Source organism: Cuculus canorus, chromosome 5 (assembly GCF_017976375.1).
Source record: "Cuculus canorus isolate bCucCan1 chromosome 5, bCucCan1.pri, whole genome shotgun sequence".
Taxonomy (NCBI): domain Eukaryota; kingdom Metazoa; phylum Chordata; class Aves; order Cuculiformes; family Cuculidae; genus Cuculus; species Cuculus canorus.
The window spans coordinates 37,351,584-37,370,003 of NC_071405.1; the positions used below are offsets into that span (position 1 = coordinate 37,351,584).

At 40.2% G+C, this 18,420-nt stretch overlaps 1 protein-coding gene across 9 annotated transcripts in view; it reads left to right on the forward strand.

The window, feature by feature from the left end:
* DENND2B (DENN domain containing 2B) overlaps positions 1 to 18,420 on the forward strand; it is a 171,488-nt gene that overhangs the window by 54,001 nt on the left and 99,067 nt on the right. For 8 of the 9 annotated variants that reach the window (XM_054069115.1, XM_054069119.1, XM_054069120.1 and 5 more), the window contains one exon: positions 18,253 to 18,357. In XM_054069115.1, the coding sequence (XP_053925090.1) occupies positions 18,278 to 18,357 (80 nt within the window). In that variant the 5' untranslated portion in view covers positions 18,253 to 18,277. Of the gene's footprint in view, positions 1 to 1,993; positions 2,134 to 18,252; positions 18,358 to 18,420 lie in introns of all 9 variants that reach the window. The other variant, XM_054069118.1, reaches the window with a different exon arrangement.

Sequence of the window (18,420 nt, forward strand, 5' to 3'; positions counted from 1 at the left end):
GCTGACAGCTTTATCATTAGAGACAATTCTCTAGATCGAAAAGCAAGTAGTTCCTAACTCTCTGAGCAGGGTGTTTTTCTATAATCCTGGCCATGTCCCTTCCCCATCTTCATCTCTGTGTAATGATTGATTTCTGAAAGATGAACCTGTATTCTTAATAACTGATTAAGCAGCAAGGTGCCCTCTGTAAGGCCTATTTCTAGACAAGATTATTTCTAATTTAGTCTTTGTTTTTTCTTGTATGGTTGGGTTTCCAGGTGACTGGACAAGTCAGGCAGTAGTAATTACAGAAGATGGAGGTTTTGCAGTATGTAGTGCTAGATAAAATAACAGTCAAAACTTGATAAACTTCTTGGGTTTATGTGAAACAAGTAAAGCTCTTGACTAAATTAGAACGGAGTAAACACTTTTTATCTTGATGTACCCTTGACCTTACTGCTGAATTTTTCAGACAGATTCCTGTGTTAAATCTTCTGTATGATCCATTGACATCAAAACAATCTTGTTGTCTAATGAATAATGTCAATGAGTAATGGGGCTTGATTGAAGTAGAGTAGCATTGAAAGAAAAGATTTAGCTGGCAAGTATATTTTATTTTTTCCATGAGAAAAAGAAAAGTTTTAATTGAAATACATATGCTTGTCCTTAGCATAGGTAAGAAGTACCTTGTTTGATGGTGTTTTGAAAGATTTCTGGAATACATTTGAAAAGGTTACTAAGGTGTTTCCTCATGTGGAATTTTGGCTTCACATTTTCTGTCTATTTTCATTGGGCATTCACTTGTGGAGTTAATCTGAAAAGATGCTGTATTGAATGACATACACTTTAAGTGTTGCTCATGTTTCTTGTAAGTAGTCTGATTCCTTCTTGATGCCTGAAAGCCTCACTCTGTGAGGCAGGACTGAAAAACGTCGTTTGAGAAATGTGAAGCACAGTGAATACTCCCTTGAAGGTGCCTATGCTTGTATGCCCTAGGCTGACTGCTAGCTTAATACTTTTGCGTTGAATTAATTGCCTGCTTAAAGCAGATAACATCCAATTTATATTGGTTGTGTTGAGGGTGATTTACGGTTTAAATAGCACCTAAATGATTCACACAGTTGCATGCTATTGACTTTCAACATACTTTGGCTCCTGAGGACACAAAACATTGCTAGGCCTGGGAATAAGACTTCTGTTAAGTGTTTCTGAGAATAGCATGAAGGTAGTGTTTGGTACTTGCCTGGAGTAATGGTGTCTGGTGAGAGTCTGTTTTCTTTCAGCTGAAAAAGAACAGATGTTATGCACTGAATCAAGTGAGCAGGGAGGAGATAAAAGCAGTAGCAGTGAGAGGTTGGAACAAGTAGAAGCCTGGCTCTGCTTCACCTGTAGGTAGATACATGCCCACATGAGTTCCCTTGGTGTCAAACTGCTGTACATGGATCTGGGATGTTCAGTTGCCCGTGCTGTAGTTCTTACACAGAAGATTCATTTGGTGCTTTACAAAACTGCCTTTGAATGGTCTTATGTGCCCCCACATAGAGATTGTACCACGTGTGTCAGCATGTTCAAGACTTCCATGTAGTGTGTGTTTCCTTTCAGGGAGCATCGCTATATTGGCACAGGCATACTGTAGCTCTCATGTGGCACCGAAAGTAAATATTGATTCTAGGTCTTGTATAGGACTGTTAAGTACACAAAATGCAGAAGAAACTACTCTCTCTTCTCTAAAATTTATGTGCAGGGAAAGGATAGACTGATTAATCTCAGCATAGTAAAAGAGAAAATGCCGGATATATCATTGTGCATTAAATCTTCTTTAGTTACAGATTTAAGTGTTGTACTGTCATATAAGAGTGTAGCCACAGTAAGCATCTGAAAGAACTTGCTGTCAACAGCCTGTTCAGTCTCAGCTACATTATTCATGATACATTCCTTGCTCCAGCTGTTTCCACAAACTGAAAGACTTTATTTCAATTTATAAATGCTATTTCCCCATTGTTCATGCCCACAGCTATTTTCCATGCCTGAATATGCATCCCCCCAAGAAAAGAAATCCTGACCCTATAAAAGAAGGGAGTGGAGTGGTCCTTTGAGGAGAATGTCCAAAATGGCACAGTGTTGGAGTTGTCATCTGCAAAGCTTCAGCAGCTGGTATTTCTCTGTTCTGTGTCTGTGGCTGGGTGGGGATATTGGGCACAGAGCAGAATGTGTGTGGGGTGTGGTTGCATTACCAAATGGTTCTAATTTTTATTTTTTTTTTTTTTTTTTTGTGGTGGCTTCAGTTTCCTCATTAAAACTGGAAGGGGCAAAACTTGCTTCTGTGAGAACTGGGTGGAAAAGTTGCTTGATGTTTTGGTGGTACAGCTACAGTATGAGGAGAAGTTGTCATTCATAGAAACTCCAACTGTATTGTCTTTTTAACAGCAAGATTGATCAAATGGAATGACAGGCATAATACCTTGAAACTGTGCCATAAAATCAAGCTACAGTTTGAAAAAAGCCCCCAAACTTCAAACCACCTTCATACATGTATTTTCCTTAGACCCCCACTAGAGTATAGCTGCTGTGATGATTCAGCTAAACTAAATGTAGTGTTTTTCACAGCTTAGGATGGCTCTTGCTTCTAAAACATAGGATAAAGAAAATCCCTTATATATGGATGTCTCACTGTTCATTCTTCATTCAGGTTAAACAGGAAAAGGTTTGTCTGCTAAAAATGAGGTAAGAGTTCAGATTGTCACAGATGTTAGGCATATGCCAGAAAAGGGATGCAGTTATTCTATGAGGAAACTGCAGGAATTTGTGCACTGTAGGAACCTGTGGATTCTGCTGCATTTATAACGCCTACAAATTTCAAGGCAATTTCTAAGTTTAAATATCCCATCATCAGATGAGTACATAATCACAAAAGATATGTGAGGAGTATTCATAATCTCACAAATTATTACCTTCTGGAGTCAGAAAGGCATTTATTTTGTTCTAGCAGGATGAAATTTGCTGTTAGTCGGCTTCTGCCTGCTGTGTGCTAGGCACAGTTATGATTCTATCTGCCTCTGTAATACAAACCATCATCCCGGCATCATAAAAAGTTTCACAGTTATTTGCCTACCTTTTGGAGGACTAGGACTGAGTTTTGAATGAATTGTGGCCAAGTTTGTGGTATCAACTGGAAGCCAGATGGAATTTGGTAATGCAGCCTTCATGCCAGACAAAACTGATTAATTTCTATCTTGAATGTTTAGATTTGTTCGTTAATCAAACCTAGGAAAAAATACGTTCACATGAAAACTCTTCGGTTTCAACTTCACATAGTAGATTTTATAAGCCTCGCGGGCCTTATTTGTTCTATGATGATGGAATTTTTAGTAGGAAAGCATTATTTGTACTCTGTGTGTATGCTTTATTCTAGTTAGTTCCACTTACTGGAAGACAATTTTTGTTTCTGAAGTTTATTAACGAATTCTTTGTGCAGTATTGTGCATATATGACTGTGCTTAACTACATAAAGCTATGTACCTGTAAAATTTGTGTATTTGTTGATGCACATTTTTAATTCTCTGCTTACTGGTATTGGAAAGATCAGTATACATGCAGATGAACTGAATGAGGATCAGTGAAGGAGTAGGAGATGGGAGAATTGTGGCATATGATTTCATTTCTGGAAGTGTCTGAAACTATAGGTTAGCTGACAACTGCATGAGCATAAACTCTATGAAAGCAGAGTAGAATTCAGGTTTGCCATTTTGCTCCATGAGCTGTATATTGTGATTGAGCATAACAAAATCCATTTTGACGTTTTTGTTTGTTGATGAGTTCTGTTAGGAGTAGACAGTTATAATTCTGAAGGTCAGGTTGATGCAGTTACTTTTTTATAGTAACCACACTAAGAGATGATAAAAATATTCTTGTTTAGGGAGCAGATCCAAATTAGATCTCTGCTGTGTTGAGCCTAAATCCCTGAGAAAGAAGAAAAGGAACATGAATGCCAGCTTCTGTGCTGGAGTGTACAACACTAGCATTCGAAAGTTTGCTCAAATATGGACTCCCATGAGATGCGGAAAGTCTGAGTCAAACTTTCCTGTAGGCTCATTCACTTTTGGAGTGAGAGAGCATGTGTTTAGATAATAGCTTTTACACCCTGGCCTCATCTTGAAGAAGATATTTCCATATGGGTGCTATACCAAATTTACCCTACTGTGTTGGAATGCTCTCTGCTTGGCGAGAGGCCAAAACATTCCCTGCAAGGGAAAAGGGGCTGAAACTGTATCTGATCTGAGTGTTTATCTGTGTCCTCCAGGATAACCCTGTGGCCGTTTCTGTGTTGCAGGGGCAATGCTGGATATGCCTTTTCAATGAGATCATTGCAAAATCAAATTGCTTTTGAATTATATTTTGCTCACAGTTTTGAACTGAGTTAAAGTAGGAACACGAGTGCTAAAACTTTGAGTAGAAATGCTGTTGCCGGAGTTGATTGTTTTACACAAATTTAAAGTTCATGTTATGTGCTTTAAATACTGTAAAACATAAGTGATAGCATATTATGACACTTCAGCCAATCTGAAAACAAGAAAGAGGACCTATTCACGACCACACTGGGTATTTGTTCTTCCTGCACACATCCAGCTGAATGGAAGGAATTGGGATCATGCTTTCTTCTTGACATGTTTTTGAGGCTCCATACTCTTGTGCCCTCCCTGGCATTATAGCTGTTGAGATATGCAGTGTGAGCGGAGAATTGGGATTTGGGAGGTTGGAATCACCCATGCAAGATGCAGCATGGGAGGACTCTGCACAAGGCTGTGTGATGGGATCTTGGTTGCAGGGCTCATGGGCAGCAATACCAGTCTGTCTGCTGTTGCAGGTCTTGGTCCTCTCCAATGAAAGAATCAGTCAGATAGGTCTGTAGTGCTGTTCTACATCAAGTTTGCTCCTGCTCTGCAGACTGTGAAGAAAGATTGTTCCCTCAGTAGAACTCACCAGTATAGTAGATCTAGTCAAGTCTGCGCATGGGAAGATAGTGCCTTCATTTAGGAAATTCCTGTCATAGAAGTGTAAGTTCTTTGGAATACAGGCTGGTCACTTGAGAGGTCTCTAACATGTCCTGTTCACAGCAGTAGGTAAATCACTTTCATAAAAGCAAAGAGAAGTTCTTTCAAATCATCAAATACCATCTTGCAGCCTGGAAAGGTTTAAAAGGTATATCATTCATGGTTTGTTTGTAGATTTGTTTTTGCTTTGCCTTTGTCTGAATCCCCCTCACTCCTGTCACTCGTGAATGCAGCGTACATGGGAACAGAGCTGGTGTGTCTGTGGCCACTGCCTGGCTTCCTTGCTCTACTGGCAATGGCTATTGCTGCAGGAAGCCTCCCCAGAAACCCTCTGTTGGCAGGAGCCACAGTCCATAGCGGTTAGGTGACTGCAATCAGCTCCGGTAGGTGTGTGTGTGTATTTCGCTGTGTGTGTATACCTCCTATGACAAGGAATATTAAAACAGGTTTAAGTGTTTCCGGTTGTGTTGCTGTCTTGTGGTTGGAGGCTGATGAGATTTGTAACATGCTTGTGGTAGCTTGTCGAAACTTTTCTTTCATGCAGAAATATTAGTACTGTGGGAGCTGAACTCTTTTCTTGAGAAAAGTGCTGCTTCTTCTGGTGGCTGCCTGCACCTGTGAGGGACTGATAGCTGGGAAGATGATCTCTACGAATTCACGAAACAGCCTGTAGTAGGAAGAGAAGAAAGCTTATTTACACAGTAGTTATGAAGCCAGTGGATAACACCAAGAAGCACAGTACTATTTCCTTTTCAATAGATTCAGTTCTTTGTAATTTTGGCTTATGAAAATATCCCTTCTAGGAAGAAACATCTCCTTATTGGATCTTTTTGGTGTTTTTTTCACATTTGTGAAGGGCAATTCTCAAAATTCCTTGTATTTCTTCTAATGGCTTTTCAGTGTTGATTCACACTTTCCTTTTTTGTTTTAATGTGGAAGAGTGAAATTCCAGCAAGGCTGACTTTGTGAAAACTGAATTAGTGTTGATGGCTGGAGAGAAATGTAACTTGATCTTCTGTCTCCAGTGCTTGAATCAGGAACTGAAATAATTGTTCTAAAATCCTGGTCAAATTGCCAGAAAATGGAGCGATGCTTCTGCCAGATAGTCACCGCAGAAGTGCCAGACATTCCTCTCCTCTTTGAGCTTGCAAGTGTGTGTATTTGAGATGGAAAATACACGCAGGCACCAGGGGACCAAAACGCTTTTCTCTTTGAGATGCTTGCTGAGAGTGCAGTGCTGTGCCCTGGGCAGCACCTGTAGGGTTATCAGTATAAGAGGACTGGCAAGGGGTGTATGCACAGGACTTCAGGACAGGAGTTGTTTCCTTGATTTTTGCTCTTGAGCAGTGACATTAGCCACTCTCTCTCAGGGCTTGACAGAGGCTGTGAGGTAAAGCCACCAGAAATGGGCCTGAAGGGCACATCACACAGCAAGAGAAGCTCGTTCAGTCCCTGAAGAAGTCATGGCTCACTGGAAGAGATGATGTTGTCTGCCAGCTACTAAGCCCAGCTGCACTGGTTAATGATTTGTGCTTTTAATTTCTGTTGCTATAGCTACTATAATTTTTGTTAACAAAGACAATAAGTAGTTTGCTGTGCTTAGTTTATGTTATTGTGATTCTGGTATAGCTGCCAATGTTCACTCCATCTTTTCTCCTCTCCCATATTCCTCTTCCCAGCCTCTGAGTGAATAATCTAAAGAAACTGCAGGAGTCTGGGAACTGCTAGTCTCCTGCAGTCACTACGAGGCTGTATGTGTGTTGAGGTTGAGGCTTCTACCCATGAATTAGGGACTCAAAAACTCTAGTTTGGATTTGAGTTTGGGCTTGTATATTGACTGAGTAGCTACCCAGAATCTGGACACTTCCCACACTCATAGAGTCACACTCGCTTTTTGTGGGACAGCAGGAGTTTCTGCCTCTTTCAGTGAAGTCTCATGTCAAGTTACCACAGGTTCTCTTTTCTTGAAGCATCTTTGAGACAATTTAAGGCTTATTGCATGAGGAAAATCAGCCATGGAACAAAACCATCATTGAGCATGAGGAAAGATGGGCTGCTTACTTTGAGGGACACAGAGTGCCTTCTCTGTAAAAATCTTTTCACTTCTTTGTTGCTCACCTGTGTTTTTTCTGACACATTATGTTAGTTTTCCTTCATCTCACCCTTGTTCTACTAGTCTTCAGTTCTTACAATGTCTGTCTGGTTCTCACCCTTCCTCAGCTTTTCTTCTTTAGTGTGCTTCCTCCATTTCAGTGGCACAGCTAGAAGGAAGGTTGAGGTTCATTTGTTTTGCTGGCACTACACTTCTCTCCCGTGTTTCCTTTTTGTCTGTTCAGTCATCTGAGGTAGAAGACAGAGCTTAGGCAGGCAGTGCATGAACCACACTCTCTCAGCCAGCCTACTGACACCCTGGTTTATTGTCCTGGGAGCATAGGGGGCTTGGTTTTATTTGTTTTGGCTTAGGATGGGTAGAGTTTGAGGGAGAGGAAGGCAGTAGCCAAGTGGTTCATGAATATAAAGGAGAGCTGAATCAAAAAACCACTGTGCCCAAAGCAGGTGTTCGTTGCCACAAGAGATGCCATTTTGCAGGAAGGCAGCCCCAGCAGACAGGAGAGGGTGGTTTCATTGACTGCAGAAGCTAGTGAGGAATGGCTTGTCCCTGTTACTGAGGTGTTTATTATATGTTTATCGGCACATGTCTGGGCCCCACCATGCTTCTGGAGAACTTGCTGAAGAACATGTCCTCACTGCTTGTGTGTGAGCTAAAGTCATAAAGGTACTCGTTGTTCATTGGTAGACCAATGATATTTGGAGAGATCAAACCACAGATTTCTGCAGTATGAAAAATTAGGAGCAGCTCTGGGAAAACAGGTCACTCAACCAAAATGCCAGAATGTGTGTGATGAGGTTTACTCTCTGGCACTGAATTTGAGGATCTCGCCTCTAAGCAGCTTTCCTAAGACTACAAAAGAAATCCATGTTGGATCCCAAGCACAGCTCAGAGCTCTTGCATCCTGAAGACATTGCTTTAAGTGCAAGAATGTAATTTCTAAATGTAAACAGATACTGCTTCTGGTTCTTGCACAAATCCCTAATGCAAACAGGAGACTTGTGTGCCATCCCGTTTGCTGGTGTAATGCCTGTGTCTAGGGTCACTTCCAGATGTACGTTGGATATAGGGGAATTAAGATCTTCTCTGTGCCTTTCTACAGATTCCTTGGGTAACTGCCAAGAGCAAAAGAGACAGACCCAAGGTTGTTCTCATCCCTGTGTACGAGCCAAGAAAGTTTTGGCTAATATTTTTTGCTTACATCCATGGGGTCTCTAGCCAGTTCCTGATCCTCCCAGCGTGCTTTTCTATCATCATATTGAGACAATCCATCCAAATGTATATTTACTTCACTAGAATTTTAGCATTGGCAGCTTAGGTATCACGGACAGCACCTGCTTCTTGTAGACTGACTCGGAACAGTAACATGATTACTAGGACGTAGTGATCTAAACACAAGGACATTCACGGTAACACCCCATATTAGTTCTTGGCCTTACCGAGGCACCAGTATCAAAGATCTTCTACTGCTGCTTGAAGCTTGAAACAACACTTCGTGACAATGTCAGCTTGCCTTCTGCTTGTACTGATGAATGTAGTTCTCTTTTACTGCATGGTATTAGAGAGAAGCCAAAGGAATTTGCACGGGACAGCATCAGTAGCTGCCATTTAGCAGAGGTCTGCTAGAGATGTCTGGTTTTCAGTCCTCCAGATGAACACGAAGTATCCATTCCACATCCTTATCCAGATGCTCCCTGCCACCTTCCTCTGAAGTTAGTTTTCCTGATGACATCTGCATTAGCATGGAGAGTTGGTTATCCTCAAAGTGTCCCTCACTGGATGCTGCTAACAGCCCTCTCTGGGAGTAAAGCGCTATCTGGATCTCAGTACAAACTTGGTCTTATTATTGTCTCAGATTTTCTTCTACTCCTCTAAGACATCTTGCCTGTTCCCTTCTGCTTAGCACTGGGGAAAGGCAGTTAGACACACTGGATGCTGATCCAGGGCTTTCACTTTATTGCTCCAACTCAAACAATGCAACCACTTTGTTTCTCTTTATTTACAGCCAGGGGCAGCGTACTGAAGGTCACCTCATCTCCTAGCAAAACATGCCTGACCCTGAATACTCAGGGTGGCAAATGACCTAACCTGCCTCAGTGCATTTGGGAGTAACATTTTTATCAGTCCTTGTTGTATTTCTCATTTTGCTGCTTTTTGCTTTTGCACTAAGACCTCCTTTACATAGACACCTCCCTCCGCCCCGGCTCAATCTGTCTTTCCTTTTTCCTTCCTTTTTCAAACCGTTTCCTTTATTGCTGCTTACCCTGTAAGGGTAGGAGAGTTGGGATAAGGTACAAGTCAGTCCCTCTTCACTCCCTGCTGTGACTGATCATTTGTCTATGTGGAGGCTGGAAGCAAAGTGTCTTCCTGGCCTTTAGCAGGTGTCTTTCCTCCCCTCTGCTTTCAGGAATGGTTCTGCAGAATAAGCCTGAGGCAGACTTGCTAAAAGAAGTCTTGTGTACTCCTGGAAATAGAAGAAAATTGTGCCACCAGCTGCAGTGGCCAAACTGGCCATTTAAACCCTTTGCTTTACTCAGTGTCACTATTTGACATTATCAAAAACAGTCAGCTGCAAAATGAAAGATAATTTCAAGGGTTTTCAAGCTTTGTGTCCATATACTTCACTGCTTTCTCTTGGGGTATGGGAGAAGAAGCTGAAGGGTCTGTTTGTGCAGGCAGCAGGAAGCCAAGTAATTAATTTATAGCTCACTGCCTGCTCTGAGATAATTCGCTGGTTATATTCTTACTCCTAAGCATGCCCTTATGCAAGGTAGTTTAGAAAGTGTGTTAAACACGTACTGAGAACATGGAGAGTTTGTGTGGAGGATTTAGGATGCTGTAAATTCTCCTCTGCATATGGACAAATTCTGATTTGTTTCTGCTTTATAGAATATAAACTGAGAAATGAAAATTAAGGTCATTTGTCTACACTGGAAAGTTTATTCAGGTTTAAAGTACAATATAATAGAGAACTTGTTAAGCCACTCTCCGCGTGGCTGAGTATACTTTTTGAGAACAAAAAGAGGCAGAAAGAATAAAAACATTCATCAAGATATTTTCTGGGTGTACCTTGGGTAGCTCAGCTTGCTTCTAGAAAAAATGTCCATATACAGAAGGGGTCAGGAAACAGCTCAACTAGCATAACTGAAGCCATTTAGCCAGAGACTCATGAGAAATGTATGGCAAAATGAAGATTGTGTCCCTTTCTCTCAGTCTTTATGCAGCTGCGTCAATATCATCCTTCTTCCCATCATGTATTATTGAAACCTTGTACAAGGCATATAACTGCTATTCGTTTTTCAGTTTGCACTCTAGTGGGGCTCTGAGTGGGAGGCACGTGTGTCTGGCTGAAAGGAAGAGAGGTGTCCTAACAATGCTGGGGACAGCAGCTTGCTGTGTCTTAAAGCTGCGACCCATGTTTTGGCTTGCATGATGCTCTAATAAATCAGAACTTACAGTAGTTGCGAAGTCAGGATGCTTCTTGGCTGTCTGCCAGACTTTGTCAGTCAGCCTTTGGGTGAGGAAGGTTCAGCCAAAAGTGGCAGCTCAACAGGGAAGTTCCTTTTAAGACATACTAAGACTTTCAGCTTGATTTGGTCACTTTGTGTCTCCCCTGCAGCCTGTGCTCCCAGGCAGTGAACGCTAACCCGTGGACTGTGCTTTGGATTGTATTGTGATGTTTTTAGGGACTGGTGACAGCCTGTAGGAAACGCCACAGGACAGTCTATTTCTCATATTCTTTGGAATGCAAGAAATATTAATGACAAAGAATCTTTGTTCCTTAAAGGTAACGTACTCTTATTCCTTAGCAAAATGATAATGGGTTTTGTGTTAGAAGAAACAATTCATTATTGTGCTAATGATGTTGATGTTGCAGTTAGAGGCTATGACTTCATTGAGAAGTGAGCAACAGGAGCAGGTGAGCTCCTGAGACTTGAACTGGTGGTTTCATGCAAATATCCTGAGGATGAAGGGAAAGGGCAGAGGAAGTCTAATACCAAGGAACTGTGATATAGGTTAAGCACAATTTGTAGGTAGGCTGTTTGCATAGTGATGTCTGGTCATCACGGAAATGTTTGCATTGCAAGGGCCAAATTATATATGCCACTGATTATTTTGTAATAAGCCTTTATTGCAAAATGTGATGATTGAGGGCTTTCAGCAAATCAGTGTTCATTAAGTTTAATATAGGGCTTGTTGAAAAGGCTTACCAGGTTGAGACTGACACTCAAATACAACAGAAGGAAACAAGAATTCACTTTTCTGTATTAAAACCTGATCCAGATCCAAGGTGCTTGCTGAAGCCACATAAAAGTAACGTGGATGCTTTGCATCTAAACCCAGATTTTAGTGTATGAAATCACATCAGTTTCTGCTACATCTATGTCAGAAAGAAAATGTCTTGATGAATGTTTTTATTATTTTTGTCTCTTTTTGTTCTCAAAAAAACTAAAAGCAAATACAGCCTGCATGTTTGCAAGGCCAAAAGTGTATTTTATACGCTCTAGGAACAAATTTATAACATTTAGAGTGCTGTCCACAATAAAAAAGATTTCTGTCTTAAAGAGAAAGCATCCAAATTTAGTTGTAACACATATTTTGTAGACACCTGTAAGTTATGTTTTACTGACAGTCCAGAAGAACACAAATGAATGGCTGAAAAATCAGATGCACCAAACCAAAAAAAACCCCAACCTAAATGGTGGATTTCAGATGAATCACTTTCCTGAACCAGATAGCTTTATGAGTGTGGTGGACAAGGATGTGTTGCTAGTGTAGGCATGAGGAAATAAGACCATAGCATTTCAGATTAACATCAGTTTTAAGAGCAGTGTGAGGGTGGGTTTCATGACTGGCTAAAGCCGTGTGAGCCCTTGCTGCTACCAAAAGATATAGTTAAGATACCTCTGAGCTTATAATAGCTAGTAGGACTGTTAAGTATTCTTTCTAACCTGATGTCTCAAATCAAGATAGTTAACCTTGAACTAGTCAAGATGGTTTTTAAAATACAACCCTTCAGCTTACACAGGGAAATACTAACTTCTGATGCAATAGCAGCCATATATTTTGGTTAGTGTCTCCTTGCTTCCCTGGCGAGCAGTTATTTATAAAGGAACCTTCAGTTTACTGCAGTTTGATTTGTCTATAAATGTGAACTCGTAATGTTCAGTGAGAGCTCTTTAAATGCCCATTTAGCACAAACGAGTCAGAAGACGTCATAGTGAAGTTACTTCCCTGCTGGTACAACAATAGCTGTAATTTATCTAAACTGGAAAAATGTCTTGATTAGGCCACTAGGTAGGTAAAAAGTTGCTGTCAGAGACTGTACTAGATTTGGCACAAATCAATATGTCTTTCCCTTGTGAAGAAAGGAGAAATATTCATTTCAAAGGCTGGATTTAGTCCAGCTTCGTCAGCTGAGATGCAATTCCAATGATGTAAGAGAGCAAAGAACAAACAAAACCTTATTGATCCTTTTTTAATACTGAAGCAGGCAAGATAAAGCAAACACCTGAAGCACCAGAAAGTTCCCATAATTATGTTCAGAAGTTTTTCAAATACCATGTACCCTCCATAGTCTGAGAAGAATAGACACTCTAGTATTAGTGAAAATTCCTTCAGAAAAAAGACAAATGAGCATGTACCGTAGTGCTGGTCTCTTTGATTTTCATGTTATTTTCCTTCCATTTTGAAGCTGTGACTGCCCTAGCAGTGCTTAAAGTAATAGAAGAGCTTAGCTCTGAATTCTTAAATTTGAACACAAATTTTGGACTGTAGTGTGTTTCGGGTGAGGTCTCTTCTCTACCACATATTGCTTGAGGGAAGATACGGAAGTAATAAGGGTGAAGGGGACAGAATGAAATAGGCATGAAATAGGCAAGTGCAAGAATATCAGGAAAAAAGGGAAGGTGATTTAGGTGGTAGGATAATAGAAAAGGGGGGTGAGGGGTGAGTGAAGAGCTGTCCTTGCTTTAGGCAGCGTACCTGCTTTTCACTTGCCTGGTTGGTTCTGCAGCTGTCCGGGTCTACCACCCCATGATGAGAAGAGGTAACTTCCTTCCCCTCCAATATGTGCCACAACGTAAGTTTCCTTATGTTGTCAGTTTCAGTTCAGTGGGGACCTAACTGCTGAGAAGTGGGTTGGCATTGCAAGGCTGCAATGACCACGAAGTCCAATAACTCTGTTGGTTGTACTTAGGAGGTTTGTGCTGGAAGCAAACTTGTCATGTAGCTGTGAAAGCCTAGCAGAGAGACTGTTGGCTTGATTGGAAGCGTGCTGTCTGTGGATTGTAGGGAGGGGGACTGGATGAGATTGTGGAGTCAATACCAGTTAAAATTGGTCCCTTTTGCACTGATAAAGCACTTCATAAAGATGGGAAGCTTGACAAACCCTCTTAGTTTGGTTCCGTTACCAGCACACATTGTCACTTGTTCTCAATCAGGGACTTGGATGTACATAACTGTGTAAATGGCTGGATCTTGTTTTCTCACTTAGACATTTTGCTAAAGCATAATACGGCTCAGGCACGTATGCATTGCTGATAGCACAAGGTCTATTTCTTTACTCTATCTTGAAGGCAGTTAATTATTGTGTCTCGCAAGAACCCTGTTGATGTGATCATAGGTTATCTGTATGCTGTAAAGACTAAACTTGGGATGAGATGGTTGAATTAACACTTTCCAAATATCCCCATGTGAAGTCCTTCCTAAACAGGTCATTGAGTTCTTTATGTTATAATAGTTTGCATGGTATTGGATGTCTAAACATACTGTGGCCCAGCTTAGAGAGCAGGTATACCTGATAAAAGCATGTAGTTCTTATAAAAAAATTCTTTGGAGTCTCTACAGAAACCCTTTCAAAGCAGAAGTCATTAAACATTTTATTGGGCTTTCCAGTTCATCAGACCTGACATTGTTCTGGGAGGACATAATTTTCTGTTTTACTGGAAGGGAATAGGCAAATTGCCACAAAGTTAAGCTGCCACTATTAAACAAAAGTTTAGCTATACAACACCTCTTCAAATGTGGGCAAGATTTCCTTAAGGCACTCAAAAGAGCATATTATTGTTTTAAATGAACTTCTCAATGCCTAGAGATATTGTGCTGTAGCTACTTTTAAGAGAAAAATAAGTAGACCAAATCGGTTGTTATTAATAATATAATTCTGTAAGTTTGTCTTTATTACAAGGTATTTTTTCAAAAACATGAGTTTGTTTTAGCAGCCCGTAATTCATCCCTGTAATGCCTTCCTGTTTTGCAACATACTCTAAGGACTTTTTATTGGAACGGTATATTTAATGGAAAATATGCTTTAGAAATGAGTGCAGAAAATGGAGTGCAATTGATTTGTTTTAAGTCTAAGTAGGGAAAAGGACAATATGGATAGGGAGAGATACTGAGCATAGTATTAAAAACAATTAAAAAACCCCAACAAACTAACAAAAATCATGCGTATCTGTTGAGGTGAAGAAATTTCAAATGCGAAGTCCTCTTCTGCTCCCATCATACTAGCAGAACGGAAGATGGAATGATTCAAATTATGAAAATGTATTCCTTAAGACACCTGTTGGTCTAATAGATGTATAAGACATTTGACAATGATTAGGCTGAATGTTATTCACGTTACATGGAAGGAGAAGGAATCAATTCTTGCAATGCAGGAACTGATGGATAGATTGTGAGTAAAAAAGGAAGTTTTCTTGGGACTTCAAGAGGCTCTCAGATAGCAGAAATAAAGCACTCTTGATTGCTGTGACTTTTCAGGTGTTTGCTCCAAGCCTTGCTCTGTTGTTGAACCACTTGTGCATAGAAGAGGGCTGAGGACCAGCTTGTACTGAAGTGGGACTGGGAGTGGTGCTTCCAAAGCGCTGAAAGGCTTTAGGAAATTAAGAGTAATTTTGAACTGCAGAGGGGAGGAGCACAGGGTTTACACTTCCCCTGCTAATACCTGTTAATGGAATTAAATTCTCATAAGGTTTGCTAGCACAAGGTGTGGTGGTGTTCAGTGCCCTGTCTCCCTGTGAAAAAGCTTTAGGCCATGCTTTCATTTGTACTGTTTTGGAAGAGGAAGAAGACCTTTAAGGGAGGAGGGGGAGTGATGTATAAGGACTACGCTGTCCTTGGGGCTTCCTGCAATGATAAAAATCTGTTAGGAAATATCTGCATTGCAGCAGCCGTTTTCAGTCGAGGTGATGAACCTTCCCTGGTATAAGCAGCAGATCCCATGTTGCCATCACGCCATTTTTTATAGTAGTCTGTCGTATATACTCTTTGATCCTGCCAAATGGTTTGTGGAGTTTTTAGACAAAATGGATGTAATGCACAAATTAGGGCTAAATAAGGGTTTCAGAGTGATTATTTACATTTACAAATAAAACAGAATTCTGCATTTTTAGGCAAAGTGTAACTAGATGGTTAATGAGGCAATGCGAAATCTGACTACATGACTATTTTTGGGTTTGTTTTTAACAGTATGTCACAATACTGGAGAGATTTTGGTTTCCATTGCTTTGTGGAGAATAATTTGCAAATACTATGATGGAGAATGCTCTCACACAAGCCCAAGGGATGTGATTTTTACTGTACAATGAGTCATATAAACTTACACCAGGTTGTCAGCCTCATTTGAAGGCTCTGAAATAACTTGCTATGTGACCATAAAATTTAGTTTAGTTTTTTTTTTCTCTGTCTTTGTTTTGGAGTTGGGTGTTTGGGTTTTTTGGTTTTTTTTTTTTTTTGATATTAAGCCCTTGCTTCCAGGCAGCTCTTGTAAATTGTTGATTGACTATTTTTCTACCATATTCATGTTATTTGAATTTTCTCTGCATATGCTGATGATACCAACATCACCTGCAGTAAAATATTCATGCAAAACAAGCATTAAAGAATAATTGCATATAGAATTTGGTTGATATCACCGTGTATACCAGAGTCTCAACTGCATGGGAAGAAACACTTATTTAATTATGTCACTAAATTTAACATATCCTGGGAAGTTTTCTTTTAGAACTCAATGCCTCTTTTGCTTGAAAACAAACCAGTTTGGCCTATTTGACATTTAAGTTAGCTTTGAAATGTGGGATTTAAATAATCACTTTTTTCCACGTTGACGACAGTGATTCTTATCAAGCTTTTGGGAAGATGAAATTTGAGAAGGGTAAACCTCCCATGAAAGGCAAATATTGTGATGCATGTGTACTGGGTTTTTCCATTGGATTTTGAGTGTAGGAAAATGAACTTTAGTGTGCCTTTATTGCTTGGGTTTTCTTTAATTTTTTTTTAAGTGCCAGTTCAGTATCTCATCTTTTTGAGGGTCCATTCAGCTTCTTTTGGTCTGGAACTGAAAAACAAATTTTGGAAAGTGAATGTAACACATGCATGCTGACAGTTGTTATTCACTTTATGCCACATTTTTTTCTCTCTTTATTTTTCTCACCTTAATTGCTAATAAATGATTTAGATTTAATACAGTAAAGGCATTGAACTAGCGAGTGGAAAACATTAAAACAGCTGCTGGCTCCCTGTGGAATGCACAGTCCTAGAAAGCTTGGCCAGCATCAGCGGGTGTCCTTTCTTGCCCCAAGCATGCCTTTTTCCAATCGGAACAGGCAGTTCTTTACAGTCCCATTATCCTGATAATGTAACACTAACAATAACAGTGAGATGCTGGAGGAAACTGGGGAGCTTCAGTATAGGAAAAATGTTACCATCTGGAAAAAAAAAAATCTCTCTGTTTAATCTGGGAAAATTGATGCACACCAGACAATAGGAGAAGGACAAGTAGACCTGGAGTTTGTGGTCAGCAGGATTGACCCTGCCTCTGGAGCTGCAATTTGTGGGAGATTTTCTGACCTGATTTGTGGCAGAACAGTTTGGAATAAAGTGGTTTAGAGAATGTCCTCGTTACTGCGATAGGTCTGTTTGTACAAGGATTTTGTGTGTTGTCAATACCCAGCTTGCTTTTAGCATCACATTACAGTTGGCTTCTTAAGCAATCTGGGCTTACTGTGGATTTGAGTAAACAAGAAGTTTAGTAATACTTCTTATTTTTGCATTAAATATGCCATTAATGGTTGTAAAAATTGGTAGTTCTAGTTAGACTCTGAGTGGCACTGCTGCAAACCATAGTAGATCGTGTAGCCTGTAAACTAAGGAGCATCTCGGAAACCACCCAGAGCTTATGCCAGTAGAAGTTACCACTTTTGCATCCTTGGGATTGCATCCTGGCCCATATCCATGTCATCATATTCTCACTTCAGTTGCAGTACAGTGTTCCTATTAAGATAAAGTGACGAGGGCAAAATAAATTATGGTACTGGGTTGTTTCTTTGTCAGTGTGCAGCAAGGTTACAGAAGTAAGTTCTGTCTTTCGGGCACATAACGGGATATATAGGATTTTTACCATGGCTGAAATTAAATTTACAGCTTTTGGGTTGTTACCAAATTAATAGGAGATAACTAGGAATTAGTAATGATTACATATATTGCCCAAGGTCTTAAAACTGTCCTAGGACAGTTTTAGTTAAAGAATCTTGGGGCCAATAGAATAAACCATTTGTAGATATTTTTGTATCACAAGCAGATTTAAAAATTATATTAAACATATTTGCTATTGAATATGTTCCTTTCTTAGAAAATATTTCCATAATAGAATTGTACTTAAAATTGTGAAAAGTTTCTTTGTTCCTTGGAATAGCTTTTTCATGGCCAAAATGCCAGTCATAGCTATGGTATTTGCAAGTATCACACAGTGCAGCTGCTAGGTTCTCCGCCTATACTGACGGATGGAAAAACCACACCAAACCTGTGATATTTTGTGAACTTGGTATCAAGCTCTGTGCATCAGACATGCCAGGACCTGAAGCATACACCTAATTCCCATAATATATCTCCCTTTATAGCACTGGGCTCTGATAAACTTGGCTGTGGATGTGAAAGAGCCACAGTAGAGAGGTAGGGTTTAGTTTTTCAGGATAGTAACTAGGCTGATTGCATTTTATAGAATGAAAAGCAGCCCAGAGTATGCCTTTACACAGCATAGAACTTCTAGCAGTCTTGAAGGTTAATAGTCATTTGGGCTTATTGAAGCTTAATTGACTTTTCTTTTTACAGATATCCACATTTCTAGAAAGCAGAAATGACCATGACTGCCAACAAGAATGCCGGTGTCAACAGCAGAGCTGGAGGGAGTAAAGTGCCTCAGGACACTCTGGATAGGTGAGTTGTGAACTGCAGGCTTTGTAGAAAGGTTTGTCTGTGTTTGGAACAAAATCTCTATTC